Source organism: Aedes aegypti, chromosome 2 (genome assembly GCF_002204515.2).
Source record: "Aedes aegypti strain LVP_AGWG chromosome 2, AaegL5.0 Primary Assembly, whole genome shotgun sequence".
NCBI classification, from domain to species: Eukaryota; Metazoa; Arthropoda; class Insecta; order Diptera; family Culicidae; genus Aedes; species Aedes aegypti.
The window spans coordinates 167,128,874-167,149,169 of record NC_035108.1 but is presented as its reverse complement, the minus strand read 5'-3'; the positions used below and the strand labels follow the sequence as shown (position 1 = coordinate 167,149,169).

Sequence of the window (20,296 nt, the reverse complement as noted above, 5' to 3'; positions counted from 1 at the left end):
ATTTGCAATCATTAGTTGCGCCCATCGTGTCAGTAGCCACCAGCGGTCCACCGATGCCGGTAACAATTGCTACTACAAGCCATCCATCTGCGCAATCTTCCTCGATGCAGCTTCGTAACGTTCCTCATCAAGAACAGCAGAAACAACATCCATCGTGTCACAATAAACGTCAACTTCCACCGACAATACAGTCAGGTCCAAAGGAGTACACGTTGCCAGGTGCGAATCCATTGGAAAGTCACGTTTCTGCCCATGTTCATAGTGGAACTCATATCCAAGCGGAGGAGATAGATGCACAGCAACCTAGGATGGAGCAGCAAAACTATCAACATTTCCAGCCGTGTGGCCAACAAACTGGCTACTATTTAACATCAACGATGAAACAAAACCCTTCGGCAGATCCAGTTCCTACGTGCCACGCACAGTGGTCGCGAAACGCAAACGTGACCTTCGTGGACAGTCAGCAGCAATTTCCTACTACTAATCGCATTCCCGTCACGCAACCGATCAGGACTTCTCAGCCGATGCGTTTTTATCAACCGTCGTACTATGATCAATGGTCGACAGGTCACGTGCCGCAAGCTACACCATTCCAGCAGTCGAGCTCCGGTGCACCTAGAAACAGCACATCGCATATTCAACCTGATCCTGGGTATTCCACGGGTCAAGCTTCGAGCTTCTACCGTGCAGGTGAAGGAATATTGAGTGCACAGCAATTGGCAGCACGGCAAGTGGTATCACGGGAGCTGCCTAAATTCTCAGGTGATCCCCTAGAGTGGCCAATGTTTATTAACGCATTTGAGTCCACTACTACTATGTGTGGAATTCAGCCAGACGAGAATCTCTCTAGGCTGCAAAAGAGTTTGATAGGTGCTGCCAGGGAGAAAGTTCAAAGTATATTGACTTTGCCGGCGGCGATCCCAGAGATAATTGAAACACTTCGCGACGAATGTGGTCGACCGGATCAGTTAGTTCATTGCCTGCTGGTGAAAATTCGACACGCGCCTCCTCCCAACGTCAACAAGCTCGACACGCTGATAAATTTTGGCAGAGAAGTCAGAAACCTGGTGACATTCATCGAAGCTGCTAATCTGCAAGACCACCTGTCGAATCCAATGTTGTTAACAGAGCTGGTAGGGAAATTACCCCAAGTCTTCGGTTGGATTGGGGTCTTCATATGCAAAGAATTCCCCTGGTTACGCTCAAGGCATTTAGTGATTACGTCACCTCTATTAAAGCTGCCGCTTGTAAAGTCTCGTTGCCCACTGATTACAATCACGATGAAAGTCGACGAAGCAAGAAAGAGAAGGGTGGCTTCATCAATGCACATAACGTCGAGGAGAAGAAAAGCGTCCAGACATCGAGTCCAAAAAAGGAGTATCAAGCTAAATCCGAACCGTACGTCGCCAAGCCGTGCCCAGCGTGCAATAGAAGCGACCACAAGCTACGTAGCTGCGATAAATTTGCTGGTTTCAGTATGGACCAAAAAAAGCGTCTCGTGGATCAAATGAAACTATGTCAACGTTGCCTGGGAAGCCACGGAAAGTGGCCTTGCAGATCGAAACAGTCCTGCGGTTTCGACGGTTGTAAGGAACCCCATCATAGACTGCTTCATACATCGGTCAAGCCCATAAGCACTGTTCAAGCAGGTCCATCGGGAATTATATCAGCTCATTGTTCTCGCCAATCCGGCGTTCTATTCAAGGTAGTCCCCGTGATTCTTTCCAGCAATGGCAAATCTGTTTCTACCTTTGCATTCTTGGACGACGGATCGAATGTCACATTGATGGAAGAGGAAGTCGCTGAGGAATTAGGTTTGAGCGGAAATATCAGTTCGCTGTGTATTCAGTGGACTGGCAGTGTTACCAGGAGGGAACCAACGTCGAGGCAAGTGGAGTTACGAATTTCCGACGTCCACGGTGGCCCAGATTATGCCCTCTCCGAAGTGCAAACAGTACCTCGCCTTGATTTACCGCAACAAAGTCTGGATTACGAACAACTCTCCAAGCAGTTTCCGCACTTAAAAGGGCTTCCTGTTCAAAGCTTCTCGAATGCAGTTCCTCGAATCCTTATAGGACTAGATAATGCCACACTCAAGTTGACGCTAGACAAACGCGAGCGGCGCAACAAAGAACCCATAGCCGCCAAAACGCGACTTGGGTGGACAATTTTTGGAGGTGGACGTAGAGAACCACAAGGTAATGATCACGTGATGTTCCACATGTGTAATTGTACAGCAGACGAGACACTTCACCAGCTGGTCAACAATTACTTCGCTGTAGAAACGATTGGGGTGAATCCGTATCTACCTTTAGAGTCAGCCGAAGATCAACGAGCTAGGCGGATTATGGAGCAGACTACCAAGCGAACTGATTCCGGAAGGTTCGAATGCGGACTTTTATGGAAAAGTGACAACTTTGAGTTTCCTTGTAGCTACAAAATGGCTGAACGTCGTTTGGTCTGCTTGGAAAAGAAGTTTGCTAAGGATCCAGCATTAAAAATGAAGGTTGTAGACCAGATAAAAGAGTACCTAGAGCGAGGCTATGCACATATTGCAACTGGAGACGAGCTACAACATTCTGATCAACGTCGTGTGTGGTACCTTCCTTTGGGAATCGTCCAGAACCCTCGCAAACCTGGGAAAGTTCGCATCGTGTGGGAGATACGTTGGAGACGTATCGCTCAACTCGATGTTGCTAGTCGGGCCAGATCTCTTGACTTCGTTGTTGAAGGTCATTTGCGGATTCCGACAACGGCAGTTTGTTGCAGTAGGCGATGTTCGGCAAATGTTTCATCAGTTGCTGGTCAAGCAAACTGATCGACAGGCTCAAAGATTCCTTTTTCGACACGATCCCGAGGAACAGCCCACAGTGTACATCATGGACGTTGTTATCTTTGGAGCGTCATGTTCCCCGTGTTTAGCGCAACACGTTAAAAATACCAATGCTAAGGAGTATGCGGAGGCCTTTCCAGAAGCAGCGTCGGCGATCATCAACTGCACCTACGTAGATGATTTTCTGGATAGCCGAGATACCGTAGATGAAACTGTGCGCATAGTGGAAGAAGTACGCTGGATCTTCGATAAGGCCGGCTTCGAGATTAGGAACTGGCAGTCCAACTCCGAGGAAGTTCTTCGACGGGTCGGGGTTGACGTCGATGATACTGCAAAGTGCTTTTCTGTGGAAAAATCCACAATTACCGAGCGTGTCTTGGGGATAACATGGGATCCCAAGAGCGATATGTTTGTGTTTGAGACCCAATTCCGAGAAGATCTTTACCCGTTGCTATCTGGCTGTATCGTTCCGACTAAAAGACAAGTTCTCCGGGTAGTTATGAGTCATTTTGACCCGCTCGGACTCGTAGCTACTTATACAGTACACGGAAAAATTCTGATTCAGGACGTGTGGAGGTCTGGCGTTAAATGGGATGAACCTATAACAACGGAGGATTTTGAGAAGTGGCAGCGATGGGTGAGATTAATTCCGAACCTGCGACAGGTTCAAATTCCGAGATGTTATTTCCCGAATTACAGTCTAGGCAGTTACGACACTCTTGAGCTCCATGTCTTCGTTGATGCCAGCTTAATGGCATACTGCGCTACAGCGTACTTCAGGATCATGGACAATGGATCACCGCGCTGTGCCTTGGTAGCAGCAAAGACTAAAGTTACACCTCTAAAACCTCAGTCGATTCCACGCAGCGAATTGTGTGCCGGAGTAATCGGAGTGAGACTTCTTAGGAACATTCAGGAGAACCACTCAATACCAGTTCAAAAACGCTACTTGTGGACTGACTCAACAACCGTGCTTGCATGGTTGAGAGCAGATCCTCGAAAGTTTCGGCAGTTTGTAGCTTTTCGAATTGCGGAAATTCAATCGGAAACTAGCGTTGATGAATGGCACTACGTCCCAACAAATCTGAACGTTGCTGATAAGGGCACCAAATGGGGAAATGGCCCATGTTTCGACCCAGAAAGCCCATGGTTTTCAGGACCAGAATTTCTACACCAATTGGAAAGCGATTGGCCGCGTCAGTCGACCAAGTTTTCGGAGCCTCAAGAAGAAATCAAGGCTGTCCAACATCACACGATAGTTCGCGATCCGACCATCGACTTTGCGAAGTTCTCTAGCTGGGAAGATTTAGTGAAGAACCTTAGCTACATTCACCACTTTGTTCATCGTTGCCGAACTTCAAACCGAAAAGCGACTGGAACCAGGATCGCAGTATTGGAACAGAAGGATTACGTAGCAGCAGAGGCAAGTGTTTGGCGAGTGGTACAAAAGGCGGAATATTCCGACGAAATCTCAATTCTTTGTAAGAACACTGAGCTTACTGGTGATGAACGCAAGTCCCTTAAAAAGAGCAGTTCCATCGGAAAGTTGTCACCATTTCTAGATGAAAAAGGTGTACTGCGAATGCGTAGTCGGATTAACGAAGATTCGGTGTACTACTCGAGCGAATTCCAAAATCCGGTGATAGTTCCCAGAGGAAACCACGTCACCAATCTGTTGATCCACAAATACCATCAACGATATGCGCACGCTAATGTCGATACCGTCGTCAACGAGTTACGCCAGCGGTATTACATACCCAAGATTCGTTTTGAGGTAAAGAAGGTTGTGAAACAATGTATGTGGTGCAAAGTTTATCGGGCGAAACCAGTTGCGCCAAAGATGGGTATTCTACCGCATCCAAGGGTGACACCTTACGTTCGCCCATTTACATTCACGGGCCTAGATTACTTCGGACCATTGATCGTGAAGCGACGTCGCAGCAACGAAAAACGATGGGTGGCGCTATTTACATGTTTGACCGTACGAGCTGTACATGTTGAAGTTGTGCACACGTTGTCTGCCGAATCTTGTAAAATGGCAATACGGCGTTTCATATCCCGTAGAGGTGCACCACAACAAATATTCAGCGACAACGGTACCAATTTCCGGGGAGCAGCTCGCGAGATTGCCGAAGAGATGAAAGCTATCAATCGGGAGTTAGCCAGGATGTTCGCCAATACAGAAATTGAATGGGTATTCAATCCCCCCTCCGCTCCCCACATGGGTGGCGTGTGGGAGCGCAAGGTGCGATCCATAAAAGAAGCGTTCAAGGCATTGCACCACAAACAGAACTTGAACGATGAAGAACTGCTGACATTTTTAGCGGAAGCTGAAATAATCGTCAACTCGCATCCTCTGACATTTGTACCGTTGGAGGATTCAGCAGACGAAGCTATTACTCCTTATAACTTTCTGTTGATGAGTTCAAGTGGTGCCAATACTTCATCGAGAATACCCGTAAATGAGGAAGTTTCCCTAAGAATAAATTGGAAACTAATGCAACAACTTTTGAACCAGTTTTGGAAGCGGTGGATTCAAGGCTACCTCCCAACTATAGCACGCCGGACCAAGTGGTTCAACGATGTCCGTCCGCTGCAAGTTGACGATCCGGTAATCATCGTAGATGAGTCGGTTCGTAATGGTTGGTTACGAGGTCGTATTGTGAAGGTCTATACGGCGAGTGATGGTCAGGTAAGAAAGGTTGACGTCCAAACCATATCAGGCGTGTTCCAGAGACCAGCGATCAAAGTAGCCCTACTGGACATCCAGAAGAGTAGTAAGGCCGCTTTAGGGTAAGGCATTACGGGTCGGGGTGTTGCGGAATACGAGTGATAGGCCCTTTAGATCTGCTCCACACTAAGGCGCCGCAGCGTAATACTGTCAAGCTGTTGAATGTCAAACTTGACTTGTCGGTGACAGACCTATAGCAATGACATCAGCAAAATACGCACTGAAGCAAGCTATTGTAAAGTTAACAGTTAATGAAAAACACAGTTCTAGTTGCATTTCTTATTAACTATTCGATTTATAAACTGAATTCAATAGTCTAAATCTTCTAGTTGAGGTTTGTACTTTTCTTAGTTATTTATTTCAACGAATCGTGCATTTGACAACTATTTCTGAACATGCAATGTAAACATGTGCTCTCATGAATTATTCCTTAAATTACAGTGAGTGCAATACATATTATCTAGCCTAAAACGATCTTACATCCTAAATTATAAGCTAAATAGTACGGATATGTAAGTAAAGATTGTTAATCGATAAGGATTCCAACAATAATTGCAATTTTATGTGAGCAGATAACTTAACCTAAACAGCTCAAACTGGAGAATAATTGGATTGCTCGGACAGTTAGGAAACTAATTTGTAAGTGAATTATGAATTTATTGCATTAATAAGACACCTAATAAAACTATTATTTCCAGTCGAGTTAGCGGAAAAACCGAACTGCGAAACCGTTTTTTAACACTGGCCATAACTTTTCCAAAACTCAATCGATTACTTCTAAAGCATCCGAACCACTATGAAATTTATTAGTTTTTTTTTAATTGAGCTAGAAATCTTAAGAAGAAACTCTTGCCCCACTCGAACTTTTGCCCCACTTTACTCTACAGTACTAACCTACTTTGTCTTTGGACTACTTTAAATAACAACCGAAAATACTGTAAATTTTACTTAACACTTTTTTCATCATAAGGATGGTAAGGAAGACATGCACGAAAAAAATCCGTTATCACATCCGTGAACAGCTGTCATGAACAAGTCAACAAAAAAATGAACTAGATCATGTTTAGATGAATGTGTTGCTTGATTCCGAGAACGTTCATGATAACGCGACGGTAGTTCACGGTATGGACCAATGCACTAATTTGACGTTAGAGCGGTGCCGAATTTACTCGTTGCCATGGTCGTAAATAACACGGCACCGCTCATACGTCAAATAGTGAACTCGTGCATCGATCCATATTTTTCACAGTTCACGTTTTCCCTTATTTTTTTTTTATTTTTGAGCGTGTGGTAGATGAGATTTCAAATTTATTTTGAACCTCCCTAGCACACATGTTCACAATTTCCAAAGCATTTTCGATTAATTGAACAAAACAAGCTAATAAGAATGAATGTCGATGATTAATTGCAATTCGGTGACATATATAAATTTCTTACTCTACTTTTTCATGCGATAAAATGATTATTGTGTTTGTTATCAATAAAGGTAGAATCGATATTATATGTTAAGAAGTAAATCGCATAAAGTATAACAACTATAAGTATAGAGTTCTACAGCATTTGAATAAATTATCTCCGGAATAAACCGATTATCACCCAAACAGTAACACAGCAGCCGTATTATCCAGGTCCACAGAGCAGCACCTCTGTTCCCCTATGGGGATACATTGCACTAATTAAGCTAATGTTTTAATCCACTTTACATTGACCTTTCCCATGGCCGAAAGAACTCTGTACTTACCGGCTTTTTTACTTATTTCAGAGCCCATATGAAGCTGACCATTAAGAATTTATCGACCGGTGACTTTGGGAATTATCGATGCATTTCTAAAAACTCTTTGGGGGAAACAGAAGGATCGATACGAGTGTATGGTAAGTTTCGATGAAAGCAGGATATGGTCAATCGACCGAAGGATTGGCTTTGCTATTAAGTTACTACGGGGGAAGTCAAACTGGATGGGGTAAAGAGTAATTAAAATAGCTCCTGCGACGTGACTAACTTGAAGTTTGGAAAATGTTTCACTTTGTCTTAAAACGTTGTATTGACTCACAATATTATTCTCGTCCTGAATTGACTTATTTTTGACTTAATACGACTGTTTTTTTTTTGTACAAATTAAAAAAGTATGTTGGGAAAAATGTATGGCAAAATTTCAGATAATAAATCAATTTATTTTCATAATTCAGTCTCTTTCACTATCTTTAGATTCCATCTTCAAAGTTTCACTCCTTTTTTTATAAGTTAAAATTTTACTATCTTGTCATCCAATACGACCCATAAATAACAATTAAAAAACGATAATATGATGTTTTATGCTGTTGTTGTTGTTGTTGTAAGTTGTTGAAATTTCCACTCGATTGGTTAGCCGCAATCGATAAATCATAATTTGAAAAATAATATTTAATCATTTGAAAGTCTTGTATTCTTGCGATGTAACAACTGATAATCAAAATTATTAATGTTCATCCAACACCTCTCTTCTCAAAACTAATAAAAAAAAACTCGAAACTCAAGAAAACATTAAGCTTAAAAATTTCCTTCATTTGTCTAACTGCAATTTGACATTTTTCTTCCACAATAATTGCTATCACTCCTCGTGGCTTGGGTCAATTCCAGAAATTCCATTACCATCCACACCGTCGAAACAAATAACGCACGTTGTGGAACCGAAAGAAGGTAAGTGGATTATTTAAACAGCACCGTTGTCACTTTTACCTTATGCTCCTTTGTTCACTCCGATAAAAAACCTTATCAAGTCCATCTTTTTTCCTCCATTTTACTTCTTTGTGTCTCAATTTCTCTTAATTAATATTAATTCCGACGATTACGTTTCTCCTCTTTTTTCTTCTCTTTAATCAAACCTCATCGCGTCGCATTTTTCGTCTCAATCCATTTCGGACGACATTTGACGTCAACCCCCGGACGAACGCAACCGACTGGCATGGATCCGCTGGCCACAATCAAACTCCACAGCAGCGCCACCACGAAACGAATCCATTAAGGTCGTCCAACCCGAGGTGCTCTTTCCAATTAAGAACGACGAAAGCTACGCGCAACGTTCGCCTAATGGCATCCCATTTGAGCGCAAGGGCTTAGCAATTGGGCAGAGCTACTACACCGACATGCCACCGAAGGATTTCGGCTTCCCGAACGGTAAGTGCAACAAATAACGCCAACCATCACAATCGCACAAATGTGTCTGCCTGCCACTGGCTTTTTTTACAAATGGTAGAGAAATTTGGGGCAAAAGTGCATCTTAAACCTATCAGAATTATTTTTTTCTGCACACATTTAGCGTATGGGCAGAGACGAATAGAGACATAGTGGTCGGGTTCAGTTTGGATACCACTTCTTGTACTGCATTTGGTCGCTTATTACTGCAGAAGTTTTATAGATCGCAGTACATTTTTCACGGCATTCTAGATGTTTCTCTATAAGCTCCTGTACTAAAATGTTGGGCAACTTCAAGGAATGTGGAGGTCTTTATTTCTTCTTTGGTATGGATTTGAGTTTTTTATTCAGTTTTTAAAATAACAAAGTATGTTGCAACAATTTTTTCCGGATATTCTACCACTACCGAAATGTTCTGGGATATCGCTGTCAGGATATGTATAAATATAAAATGATTAAATAACTTTCATCTCCCAAAGTATGTCCAATCAGCCCCACTGAATCACAAGAATTTATTTACATTTCAAAAGCTTAGCTTAGCTTAGACTGACTGCACATATCAATGGTTGCTATTCCGTGATTGAACGAAGTCAGTGAAAATGCACAAAGAATCAACTAGAAGTTCGGCTGGGATTGGCCATAATCTTCTTCAGTGTGCATAATTCAGTGCCTTTATTTATACATGGTCAATAACGGCGCCGGCCACGTCCTTACAGTCAGGTGGGATTGGGGGAAGGACTGTTAGTGTGTAATCTTTGCTATTTGAAGACCGTGTTTGCCTCTGCATCTCCACAAAGGTTACTAGGAGGGATGTTTGTTAATGGGAAGGATCGTTGGGTCACAGGATTCACTTTGATAAGCGATTAGATCATGATAAATAATTATTTGTGAGATATAAACATGTTTATATGTAAATATAATATTTTCATTTGATATGAACAATATCTATGTAGAGAAAAAATATGCCGACACTTGAGGTGACGAACCTTTCAAAGTTTGTTGAATAAAGTGAACCTTTTGGAAGTCTACACTTGAAGTGTCGAACCATTCAAAGTTTTTTTTAATTACAAAAAAGGTAAAAAGAAGAAGGTGTTTTTAATAAAAAAAAACAAATAGGCAGAAATAATTTGTGAATCAGAGTTTATGTCGACACTCACAGTGACGATCCATTCATATTTTTTTGAAAAATCATATTTACGTCTCACCGTTTTAACGATTAAAGGTGCAGTCATACATATTTTATAGATTAGAAACAACAGCATGAAACGGGCTCACCAATTGATCCGTCATCCGTGAGCAGCAACAATCCTCTTTCAGCTTCACTCGTTTGCTCAGTTATATAAAAGCACTCAGAGAAAATAGGCGCGCAACCCGTGAGGGAAAACAACTGACGACTGCTGGGGCTTTCTTGACGCACTCCCCAGGAGCAAGCGTCAACGTCGGAAGATCAAAAATAACTAATCGAAAGCGGCACTTTTTTACTTTACTCGATCGACGCGGCACTGTTTCACTTTACTCGATCGACGCGCGACATGTTTGATCCTGTCCTCATCGCCGGCCCGCGCAGGAGCAAGCGTCAAGGTCGGAAGATCAAACACAACTAACGGATCACGCAACTTTTTCACTCTCACTCCACCGACGCGCGACATGATTGATCCTGCCCTCATCGCCGGCCCTCGCAGGAGCAAGCGTCAAGGTCGGAAGATCAAACACAACTCTCACAAGAATTTATTTACATTTCAAAATCAAATAAAGTTTTCCACATATTGTTGGTTCTCTAAACAATAAAAGATCAATAATTTCAATCCAATAAAGCAACCAAAACTTGAAAGGATTTCATTTTGTTACATAATTGTGTCATAAGAAGACCAATGACACCATATGGATGTGAATCCATGATAAAAGATCTAAAGAAAATAGGTCGCAAGGACAAAAGGTCAAAGAACAAAAACAAAGGAACAAAAAGTTGATATATTTTAGCCAAAGAAACATATCCCCCAAGCAAATCATTGTAGGCCATGTGTCATTTCGATCATTTGTCTTTCAACCTTTTGTTTTTTGACCTTTCGTCCTTTCAACGTTTCGTCTTTTGAGACTTTGAAGATATTCCATATAATCAAAACATGTTCAATTAGACCCATTAAATCTGAATGGTAATTTTCCAGCGTGTATAAGCATAGCACGGTAAATTGCTGGACATGGCTTACCATTGGTATCTCGCGAATAACTTCTTTGTGTGGTCCATAGCCTCCTGCCCGGCAATTCCTATCCCTACCTCCTCGTGGTACTGACCGGGGTACGAGCAGCCTTAGGGAAGATCGGGTAACTTTGGTCGTATACTGACAGGGAAGGGGGGGGGGCGTCTGTTCCCCAAGTCAGGAGCGGCTGATCATGGTTCGAGTGCCAGAGTAGGGCTCAAAGCCAAACTGTACACTATGGCACTATGGCACTGCAAATATTTCAACTTCACCGGAAGGACTCGCATACTCTCCGATGTACTGAAGACCCGCGGTTTCTGGACAGGAGCAATGATGCGAACGTTTAGAGGTGACCAAACCCAGACAACCAAAATACGTATAACGAAATCACCTGGAGGCTTTGTATGTGCAAAATTTACTTATTAGATGACACGAAAAAAAACCTTGTACGTACAAAAGTGGAGGCGATAGACGTGCATATATTATGTGATGAATAAAAGCATACAAGTGCATAAATTTTCTAATGAACTAACCTGTGATCTTATGCGACTTAACTTATGATAACAAATGTTGATTTGACATCTGCTGTGGATTTTATCGACTTACTTTGTACGAGTGTACGGGACGAAACAAAATGTACAAATGAACTCAGAAAAAAAGCATTTTATGCGCGGACATTCATCAATCTGACGATTTTATACACCGTGTTTTGCGGGTTTGATGTAATTTGTATGAATAAACGAAATATTATGTGAACTTTTATGCGATTTCTCGTTGTCTGGGTACCATCTATTTACCAGTGCTGCGCAACACACGTGAGCTGTGAACAGCTTTTATAGTATTGGGTGATATGCAAAGACACGTGATCGGGTGGTGACCGATCAATGAACGAATGTGCAAGTTAAAAATCAAATGCCGAATCTTTAGCTTCTGCATAATCGACGTTCATAGTCCATACTCCGGAAGCACTGATGATGACAAGGACGCATTTTACGCGCAGCTCGAATGCGAGTACGACCGCTGCCCAAGCCCCGACGTCAAGATAATCATGGGTGATTTGAATGCTCACGTTGGCCAGGAGGAGTAGTTCAGACCGACGATTGGAAAGTTCAGCGCCCACCGGCTGACGAACGAGAACGGCTTACGACTTATTGATTTTGCCATCTCCAAGAATATGGCCATTCTTAGCACCTATTTCCAGCACAGCCTCCCGTATCGGTACACCTGGAGATCACCAAAGCAGACAGAATCGCAAATTGACCACGTTTTGATCGATGGACCGACCGGACATAACCGACATCAGAATCTATCGTGGCGCTAACATTGACTCCGACCACTACCTAGTGATGGTAAAACTGCGCCCAAAACTATCCGTTATCAACGATGTACGGTACCGACGCCCGCCTCGGTACAATCTATTGCGACTGAAACAAACGGATGTCACGAATGCGTACGCACAGCATCTTGAGGCAGCGTTGCCGGATGAGGGCGAGCTCGATAGGGCCCCTCTTGAGGACTGCTGAAGGACAGTCAAAGCAGTCATTAACGACGCTGCTGAAAGCATTGTCAGGTATGTGGAGCGGAGCTCAAGAAACGATTGGTTCGACGAAGAGTGCCAGGAGGTTTTAGAGGAGAAGAATGCAGCGCGGGCTGCAATGCTGCAGCATGATACGCGTCAAAACGTGGAACGATACAGACTGAAGCGGAAACAGCAAACTCGCCTATTCCGGGACAAAAATCGCCGCCTGGAAGAGATGCAATGCCAAGAGATGGAGTTGCTGTACCGTTCTCAAGAAACGCGGAAGTTCTATCTGAAGCTCAACGCATGCCGCAAAGGCTTCGTGCCGCGAGCTAAAATGTGCCGGAATAAGGATGGGAGCATCTTGACGGACGGACGCGAGGTGATTGAAAGGTGGAAGCAGAATTACGATGAACACCTGAATGGCACAAATAACACAGGCACAGAAGGTCAGGACAGCGAAAGCGATGGCTACGTCAGCACAGCGGACAGTGGAAACCAATCAGCTCCCACGATGGGGGAAGTTAAGGATGCCATTCAACAGCTCAAGAACAACTAGGCCGCTGGCAAGGATGGTATCATGAGCATGAGCATGATACTCCGTTATTGCAGTTGCTACTCCATTATTGCAAGAACAGCTGTACTTACACAGGGAACCAACAGACACTACCCGGGATCAGTAGCATCCTCAATGTGTAAGTACTGGTGCTCTCATTATTATAATATACAATACCGGCTCCGGCTGCGTCCGAATAAAGGTCAATTTGGGAATGGGAGGGAAATGTTGACGTGTTACTTGCTTTACAGAAGCCGAGGAGCCCTCTGTACTTCCATAAGAAAACACTGGGAGTTTGGACATGGGAAAGGATTCGTTTTGGTAAACGATAAAGACATAATTTTAAATGAATACGTGAACATATACACGGATGATCGATTCCGATAGTGCGGTTACTATGCGAACCGGACACGATCCGAATTCCGTCACTCGCCCTTAAAGGATCATGCAACAGATTCAACGGATCAAAAACAACTGACGCGTCGATCCTTTTTTTACCGACGCATTTTGTTTTTTCTTCCGCGAAACGTGAACCGGACACAATTGATCCGGATTCCGTCACTCGCCCACAAAGGAGCATGCAACAGATTCAACAAATCAAGCACTACTGACACGTTTTGTTTGTTTTTTTCTCACCGGCACACTTCGTTTTTTCTTCCGCGAAACGTGAACCGGACACAATTGATCCGGATTCCGTCACTCGCCCACAAAGGAGCATGCAACAGATTCAACAAATCAAGCACTACTGACACGTTTTGTTTGTTTTTTTCTCACCGGCACACTTGGTTTTTTCTTCCGCGAAACGCGAACCGGACACAATTGATCCGGATTCCGTAGCTCGCCCACAAAGGAATGTGAAAATTATCGTGCAAACACTATCCTAAACGACGTCTACAAAGTGCTATCCCAGATTCTCTTCCATCATCTATCACCTATAGCAAACGAGTTTTTGGGAAGTTATCAAGCAGGTTTCATCGACGGCCGCTCGACAACGGACCAGATCTTTTCCGTGCGGCAATTCCTCCAGAAATGCCGTGAATACCAGGTCCCTACGCACCATTTGTTCATCGATTTCAAGGCGGCATACGACAGTATTGACCGTGTAGAGCTATGGAAGATCATGGACGAGAACAGCTTTTCCGGGAAGCTCACAAGATTGATAAGAGCAACGTTGGACGGTGTGCAAAACTGCATGAATATCTTGGGCGAACACTCCAGTTCGTTCGAGTCTCGGCGAGGACTACGACAGGGCGATGGACTTTCGTGCCTATTGTTCAATATTGAATTGCAGGTGTCATGCGGAGAGCTGGATTTAACAGCATTATTTTCACGGATCTGGACAATTTGTTTGCTTCGCGGACGACATGAATATTATTGGGAGAAAATTTGAAACGGTAGCAGATTTGTTCACCCGCCTGAAACGCGAAGCAACAAGAGTCAGGCTAATTGTGAATGCGTCGGAAACAAAGTACATGCTGGTTGGCGGAACTGAGCACGACAGGGTCCGCCTTGGAAGCAGTGTTACAATAGACGGGGATAGCTTCGAGGTGGTGGACGAGTTCGTCTACCTCGGATCCTTGTTGACGGCTGACAATAACTTTAGTCGGGAAATATGAAGGCGCATCATCAGCGGAAGTCGTGCCTACTATGGGCTCCAAAAGAAACTGCGATCAAGAAAAATTCACCCCCGCAACAAATGCACGATGTACAAAACGCTCATAAGACCGGTAGTTCTCTATGAGCATGAGACGTGGACTATTCTCGAGGAGAACTTGCAAGCTCTTGGGGTTTTCGAACGCCGAGTGCTAAGGACGATCTTCGGCGGCGTGCAGGAGAACGGCGTTTGGCGGCAAACGATGAACCACGAGCTCGCTCAAATCTACGGCAAACCCAGTATCGTGAAGGTAGCTAAAGCTGGAAGGATACGCTGGCCAGGGCATGATGCAAGAATACCGGACAACAACCCTGTAAAGATGGTGTTCGCTACGAATCCGGTCGGAACAAGAAGACGTGGGGCGCAACGAACTAGGTGGATTGACCAGGTGCACCTGGAGAGCCTGGGTCGCAGTCGAGGATGGAGAGAAGCGGCCATGAACCGAGTAAATTGGTGAAATATTGTTGGCGTGGTTTTATCATGATAATTGATGTAAAGCCAAATAAATAAATAATAAAACTGTTGCCGAAGCCAGGAAAATCGCCCGGAAATCCAGGACCATATAGGCCTATATCTTTACTATTTATTTGTTTACTTAATACACTCGGTAAACTTTTGAAACGGGTTTTTCTAAGCAGGGTGATAAAATGAGCGAGAATTGGCTTTCAGAAAAGCAGTTTGGATTCCGGAAAGGAAGGTGGACGATGGACGCAATTCACACAGCGCTGGAGAGGGCTGAGAAAGTATTGAAACAAAAACGTTAAGGCGATCGTTACTCTGGCGTGGTCACGATAGATGTAAAGAACGCGTTCAACAGCGCCAGCTAGGAAGCCATTGCTACAGCACTGCACAGAATGCGGGTTCCCGACTTCTTGTGCCATGTTTTGAAGAGCTACTTTTAAAACCTTGTCCTGAAGTATGCGACGCCGGCCCGAAGGAGTTAAGAGTAACGGCTGGAGTCCCACAAGGTTCCATATTGGGACCAACGCTGTGGAATGCGATGTACGACGGGGTCCTATCGCTGGAGCTATCCAAGGGGGTCGAGATCGTCGGCTTAGCCGATGACGTCGTCCTAACGGTAATAGATGAGACGCAGGAGGAAGTAAAAATGCTGGCAACGGAGGCAATTGGAATGGTCGAAGATTGGATGGAGGAAGTCAAGCTGAAGATAGCCAATCTACTAGTTAGCAACTGCAAAGCAGTCATGCACGGTGAGATTACTGTCGGGGAGCATGCCATAGCATCACAGCGAAAGCTGAAACACCTGGGCATAATGCTAGACGATCGGCTGAACTTCAACAGTTACGTCGATTATGCATGCGAGAGGGTGGCGAGGGCGAGCAATGGGCTCAGAAGACTTATGCCCAACATAGGTGGTCCTAAAAGCAGTAAGAGGCATCTTTTGGCTGTCGTATCAACATCGCTACTAAGATACGGTGCGCCAGCCTGGGGCGCGGCGGTACAGATCAAACGGAATCGGGATAAGTTATACAACACGTTCCGACTCATCACCATGCGAGTATGAGCGTGGACTAGACCGTCGAAGGCGGCATGCGTAATCGCTGGGATGATTTTGATCTCCATCATCCTGTCCGAAGACATCGACTGCTATCAGCAAAACCAGGCAGACGAGGCAGTTGGCAAAAATTCGTTCGCTGGCTAAGTGGCAACAAGAACGGGATGCTTCCGAGAAAGAAAGGTGGACCCACAGGCTCATCTCGAATCAATCGACCTGGGTGAACAGGGAGCACGGAGAAGTGAACTTCCTTCCTGCTTTAAGCACTATTTGCATCGATTTGGCCATGCGTTATGGAGATTGTAGAAACGCCAGAACATGTTGTCTTCGACTGCCTGAGGTTCAACATAGGTAACGGCTGCTTTTGGTGACACTTCAGCGTAGAAGGTGTGGTACACGGAATGAAACGATCCCGATCTTTTGAATAGGATGACCAACATGGTGGTATAATGTCTGGCTTATAGCGCAACTGGCGAGCAGAGCAGAGCAACGAAACGAGACGCAGAGAGTAGCGCTTGCCGACGGGTCGTCGGGGCGCTGATGAACCGGAAGCCAACCTCCCACAGGAATTGTCGAACCGACCTCGGCATTCGACAAGTCAGTCTGTTGATGAGAGGAGACCATCGGGCGCGATCGGAGTAGGCTAGATCCTCCGTCGGGGACTGGACCAAGTAGAACGAGCGTAACGTAGTATCGATAATAAGTCGTCAAGGCGCCTGTGTACCGGAAGTCACCCTCCAACCGAAATTACAGAACCGATACTGACACTTGGCCGACCGCCATCGAGTCGGAGTAGGCTAGATCTTCCGTCGGGGACTAGCTGAGTAGATCGCGAATCAGCACCGGCAAATGGTCATCGAGAGAAGCCTGTGAACCGGAAGTTTCTATCCATCGGAAACGCAGGCCCGAGGTACTCTCCATCGGAGTAGGTGAAGCTAGCGTCAAGAACTACGTCGAGTAGTATCGATAACGACGAACCGCCAGCTTTGGAACGTCAGGGCGCTTGCGAACCGGAATCGCAAGACCTACCTCGGCATACAACCGGTCAGCCCGTAGAGTATGACGAGCCGAGTAATTGAGTCACGCGCATCAACAAACGCAGTAGAATCTTTCGAAATGTGAGTGACGTTGAAGAGACAAATTGTAGTCAGATCGAATTGAGCAAGAGGTGAAGAAAATACGTAGAGGAATCAACAAGCCCTCCGCTCCCTGAAGTAATACCAAAAAGTAGTTTCAAGGGGACATCGGACTTGTAGCCCAATCCAAAGAAAGGTAACGTGGTACATAGTTGCATACCCCTGTTTTCCTCTATTACCGCAATCGAGACGTGCATCCGCAGTAGACCGCAATAAACCGTTACAGGAGAACCACAGAGCCTAAGCCCAATGTGCTCCCCAGATAGCCGTATAAAAGCACTATTAGTCCAAAAAGGTGAATTAGCGGGCTAGTGGGTTATTTTGGGACAGATTTAAATTTCTTTTATTAACTATTTAGGTGGTTTTGTTTAGGATTGATTTTCATTCTGTGGCAATTCTGATTTAGTATTCTGTAGCAATTTTCTCCAGCTCGGGTAGTGGTCCTTTCAAACTGCTAAAAGTTTCATGCACATTTGAAACAAAAAAAAATCATGGACAAAATTACAATGAAAAACACAAAACATTTCAAAGAAGAACTTCTGAGCAGTCACATTTTTTTCCTGTTGAGAAACCCTTCTTGCTTTGCTTTGCGTTAAATCCCGTCATTTCTCTGCTCTGCTGGAGGTAAAATCGCATTCAAAATGTGGAAATTTAAATTAACTGGATTTGAATATTAACGCTGATGAAAATGGCAATGGTGGCAGCTTCAAAAGAAAGGATAGTGGAGCTAAGCCGAGCAGTGTACGTCTGTTCTACCGCTTTTCTGCTCACTTTTGCTATCTTGGCGAGTCGGAAATAAACGAAAGGGATCCTGTCACCGAAAGCTGTGCAGGAGCTAAAATTAATTCACTGATTTTTTGCAACTGCTGACCGTACTGGACGGTCCTCGATGGGTAAAAACATTAAGAAGCTCACATTTTGGCTGACGATTGCAGTTTGCAGATGATGTCACACAAAGGTAGGAGAACATTGGAACTGGTTGGCCGTTTATGGTGGCACAACTCCGGTAGGAAAATTTATGATCGGATAGTGACGCTCATAATTTACGATTTATGATTTTTGAAGAATATTTAGAAGGGCATTGGTTTGAGAGGGTTTACTACCTATGGTTTGCATATTGTAATATTATATTTTGAGCAAATTTTATCAAATGTTCATATGTACTCAAATGTGATAATCATTTTAATTAGTGTATATTATTATTCATTAGTTTCTTCCATTGTCTTGCACTCACACTTAATTTAACTTAGATATTTTCTTCAATCTCGTTTCAGCTGCTGCCTCATTGCGATGGAATAGTAAAGTGTACTACACCGTTTTGAAAATACTGAGCATATCATCTTCACTCACTTATTCGTACTGCATCGCAAATCATTTGGTTCTGTAAAATCGAGAAAGTTTTCCGCTGCGTTCCTAATGGAGACTGTACATTATCATGCAATACTTTTATTGTTACATATGTTAAGGGTACATGATTATATACTTTACTGGATAATCCCTTATCTCAATAGTTGTATTATTTCCCAACAATCCAAATTAATTTCAACATATCATAAGTTTGTACATTGTAGCAAAGAAATGCGAACGAGGCTAAGTAAGTGATATCATAGTCAAAATGCATTAACTTAAAGACAGACAAACAAAACTGAATTGCCAACTAAGACCCATATCACTCCCAGAAATCCGAAGGACCCCTTTCCCAATACGACTTCTGAAATACATACATCTTTTCACTAGTGAAGCTGCGAGGCTTAGACTAACAATGAACTACACGTTGCAGCTGATCGAATACTTTAGTGCAACTCAACTAAAGCAAATAAATAGAGAAAGATGCGCTTTTTTGTTGTAGAAATCATTAATTAGTAAGAAACTATGCATATATTTATATAATGGCAAATATCTAGGCTGACATATCGAAGTGTAAGATAAAAACTGAAAATATGAACAAAATCGAATCAAACCACTTGTTGAATAAATGTAGCAAATGTGCAGATGATACTAAGAAACAGTTTGGATTTCACATGCGTTTGGCTGTAACTCACATACTACACTACCCCAAAATCAAATGTTAGATTACGTCAACCAGTGTACATATCCCACATCCAAATACGATACAAGTGATGGCGCTAATTTGTAAAATAAAAAGAGAAACACGAACGCAGGTAAACTAGCCAAATTATGGGCATCCCCCGTATAGAGACCACTACAAAAATCCGCAGAAAATATTTTAGGGCGTAATCTTAAACACAATGTTTAGTTCTGGTAAAGAAATTCAGGAATTGTGAGAGCTATAGACAAATGTTGTAACGAATGAGATAGGTGCCGAAATTGGTCTAATGTAAGAGTATGCGCTAATGGATGCAGCAACTTTTTCGTATATAAGATGAAAGAATGTGTTAAATGATGCACAACAAAACATAGGATGTAAAATTGAAGTATGAACTTATTTCACATATCTTTATTCTTCTTCTTTCTAGTGTTACAAACCTACTGGGACAGGGCCTGTTTCTCTATTTAGTGATATAAGTATGAACGTTACGGCGATTTTTGACCTTCAGTGATACTCTAAACGTAAGGATGGGTTTCATTTGAACCAACTTGGCCAGCTTCGGAGATGCTTGCTAGAGCTCTGCTACTGGAATTTGAAATTTGAAATTTTTGCTCACCTATGCATAAACGATTTTTATTATGGTAAACAACATCCTTCCAAAGTATGAAATGATTCGGAATAAATTTGACTGGGCACACGACATTTGAAGTTTATAAGGAGATTACTATGGAAAACGCAAACTTTTTGTGTTTAGTCCTCTAACTGCTTGTCATAATAATCTATGAAAAAGTGAATAAACTCTGAAATCTTCCCAGCTACAACTTTGCCGAACACCATATTTTGATTGGACGTCAGGATAAATTGTTATTCATCATCATACAGTGGGTTTGCATGTACATGCATGTACATGCATGCATCCCCAACTGTTCGG

The 20,296-nt window shown here is 43.5% G+C and overlaps 1 protein-coding gene across 2 annotated transcripts in view; it reads left to right on the top strand.

The window, feature by feature from the left end:
- The window catches only part of LOC5564155 (lachesin), a 413,190-nt gene extending 393,877 nt beyond the window's left edge, over window positions 1-19,313 (top strand). The window contains exons 10-13 of one of the 2 annotated variants that reach the window (XM_021843072.1): window positions 7,327-7,436; window positions 8,182-8,241; window positions 8,542-8,718; window positions 18,590-19,313. In XM_021843072.1, coding sequence (XP_021698764.1) covers window positions 7,327-7,436; window positions 8,182-8,241; window positions 8,542-8,718; window positions 18,590-18,702 — 460 coding nt within the window. In that variant the 3' untranslated portion in view covers window positions 18,703-19,313. Of the gene's footprint in view, window positions 1-7,326; window positions 7,437-8,181; window positions 8,242-8,538; window positions 8,719-18,589 lie in introns of both variants that reach the window. The other variant, XM_021843071.1, reaches the window with a different exon arrangement.
- The last annotated feature ends 983 nt before the right edge of the window (window positions 19,314-20,296 follow it).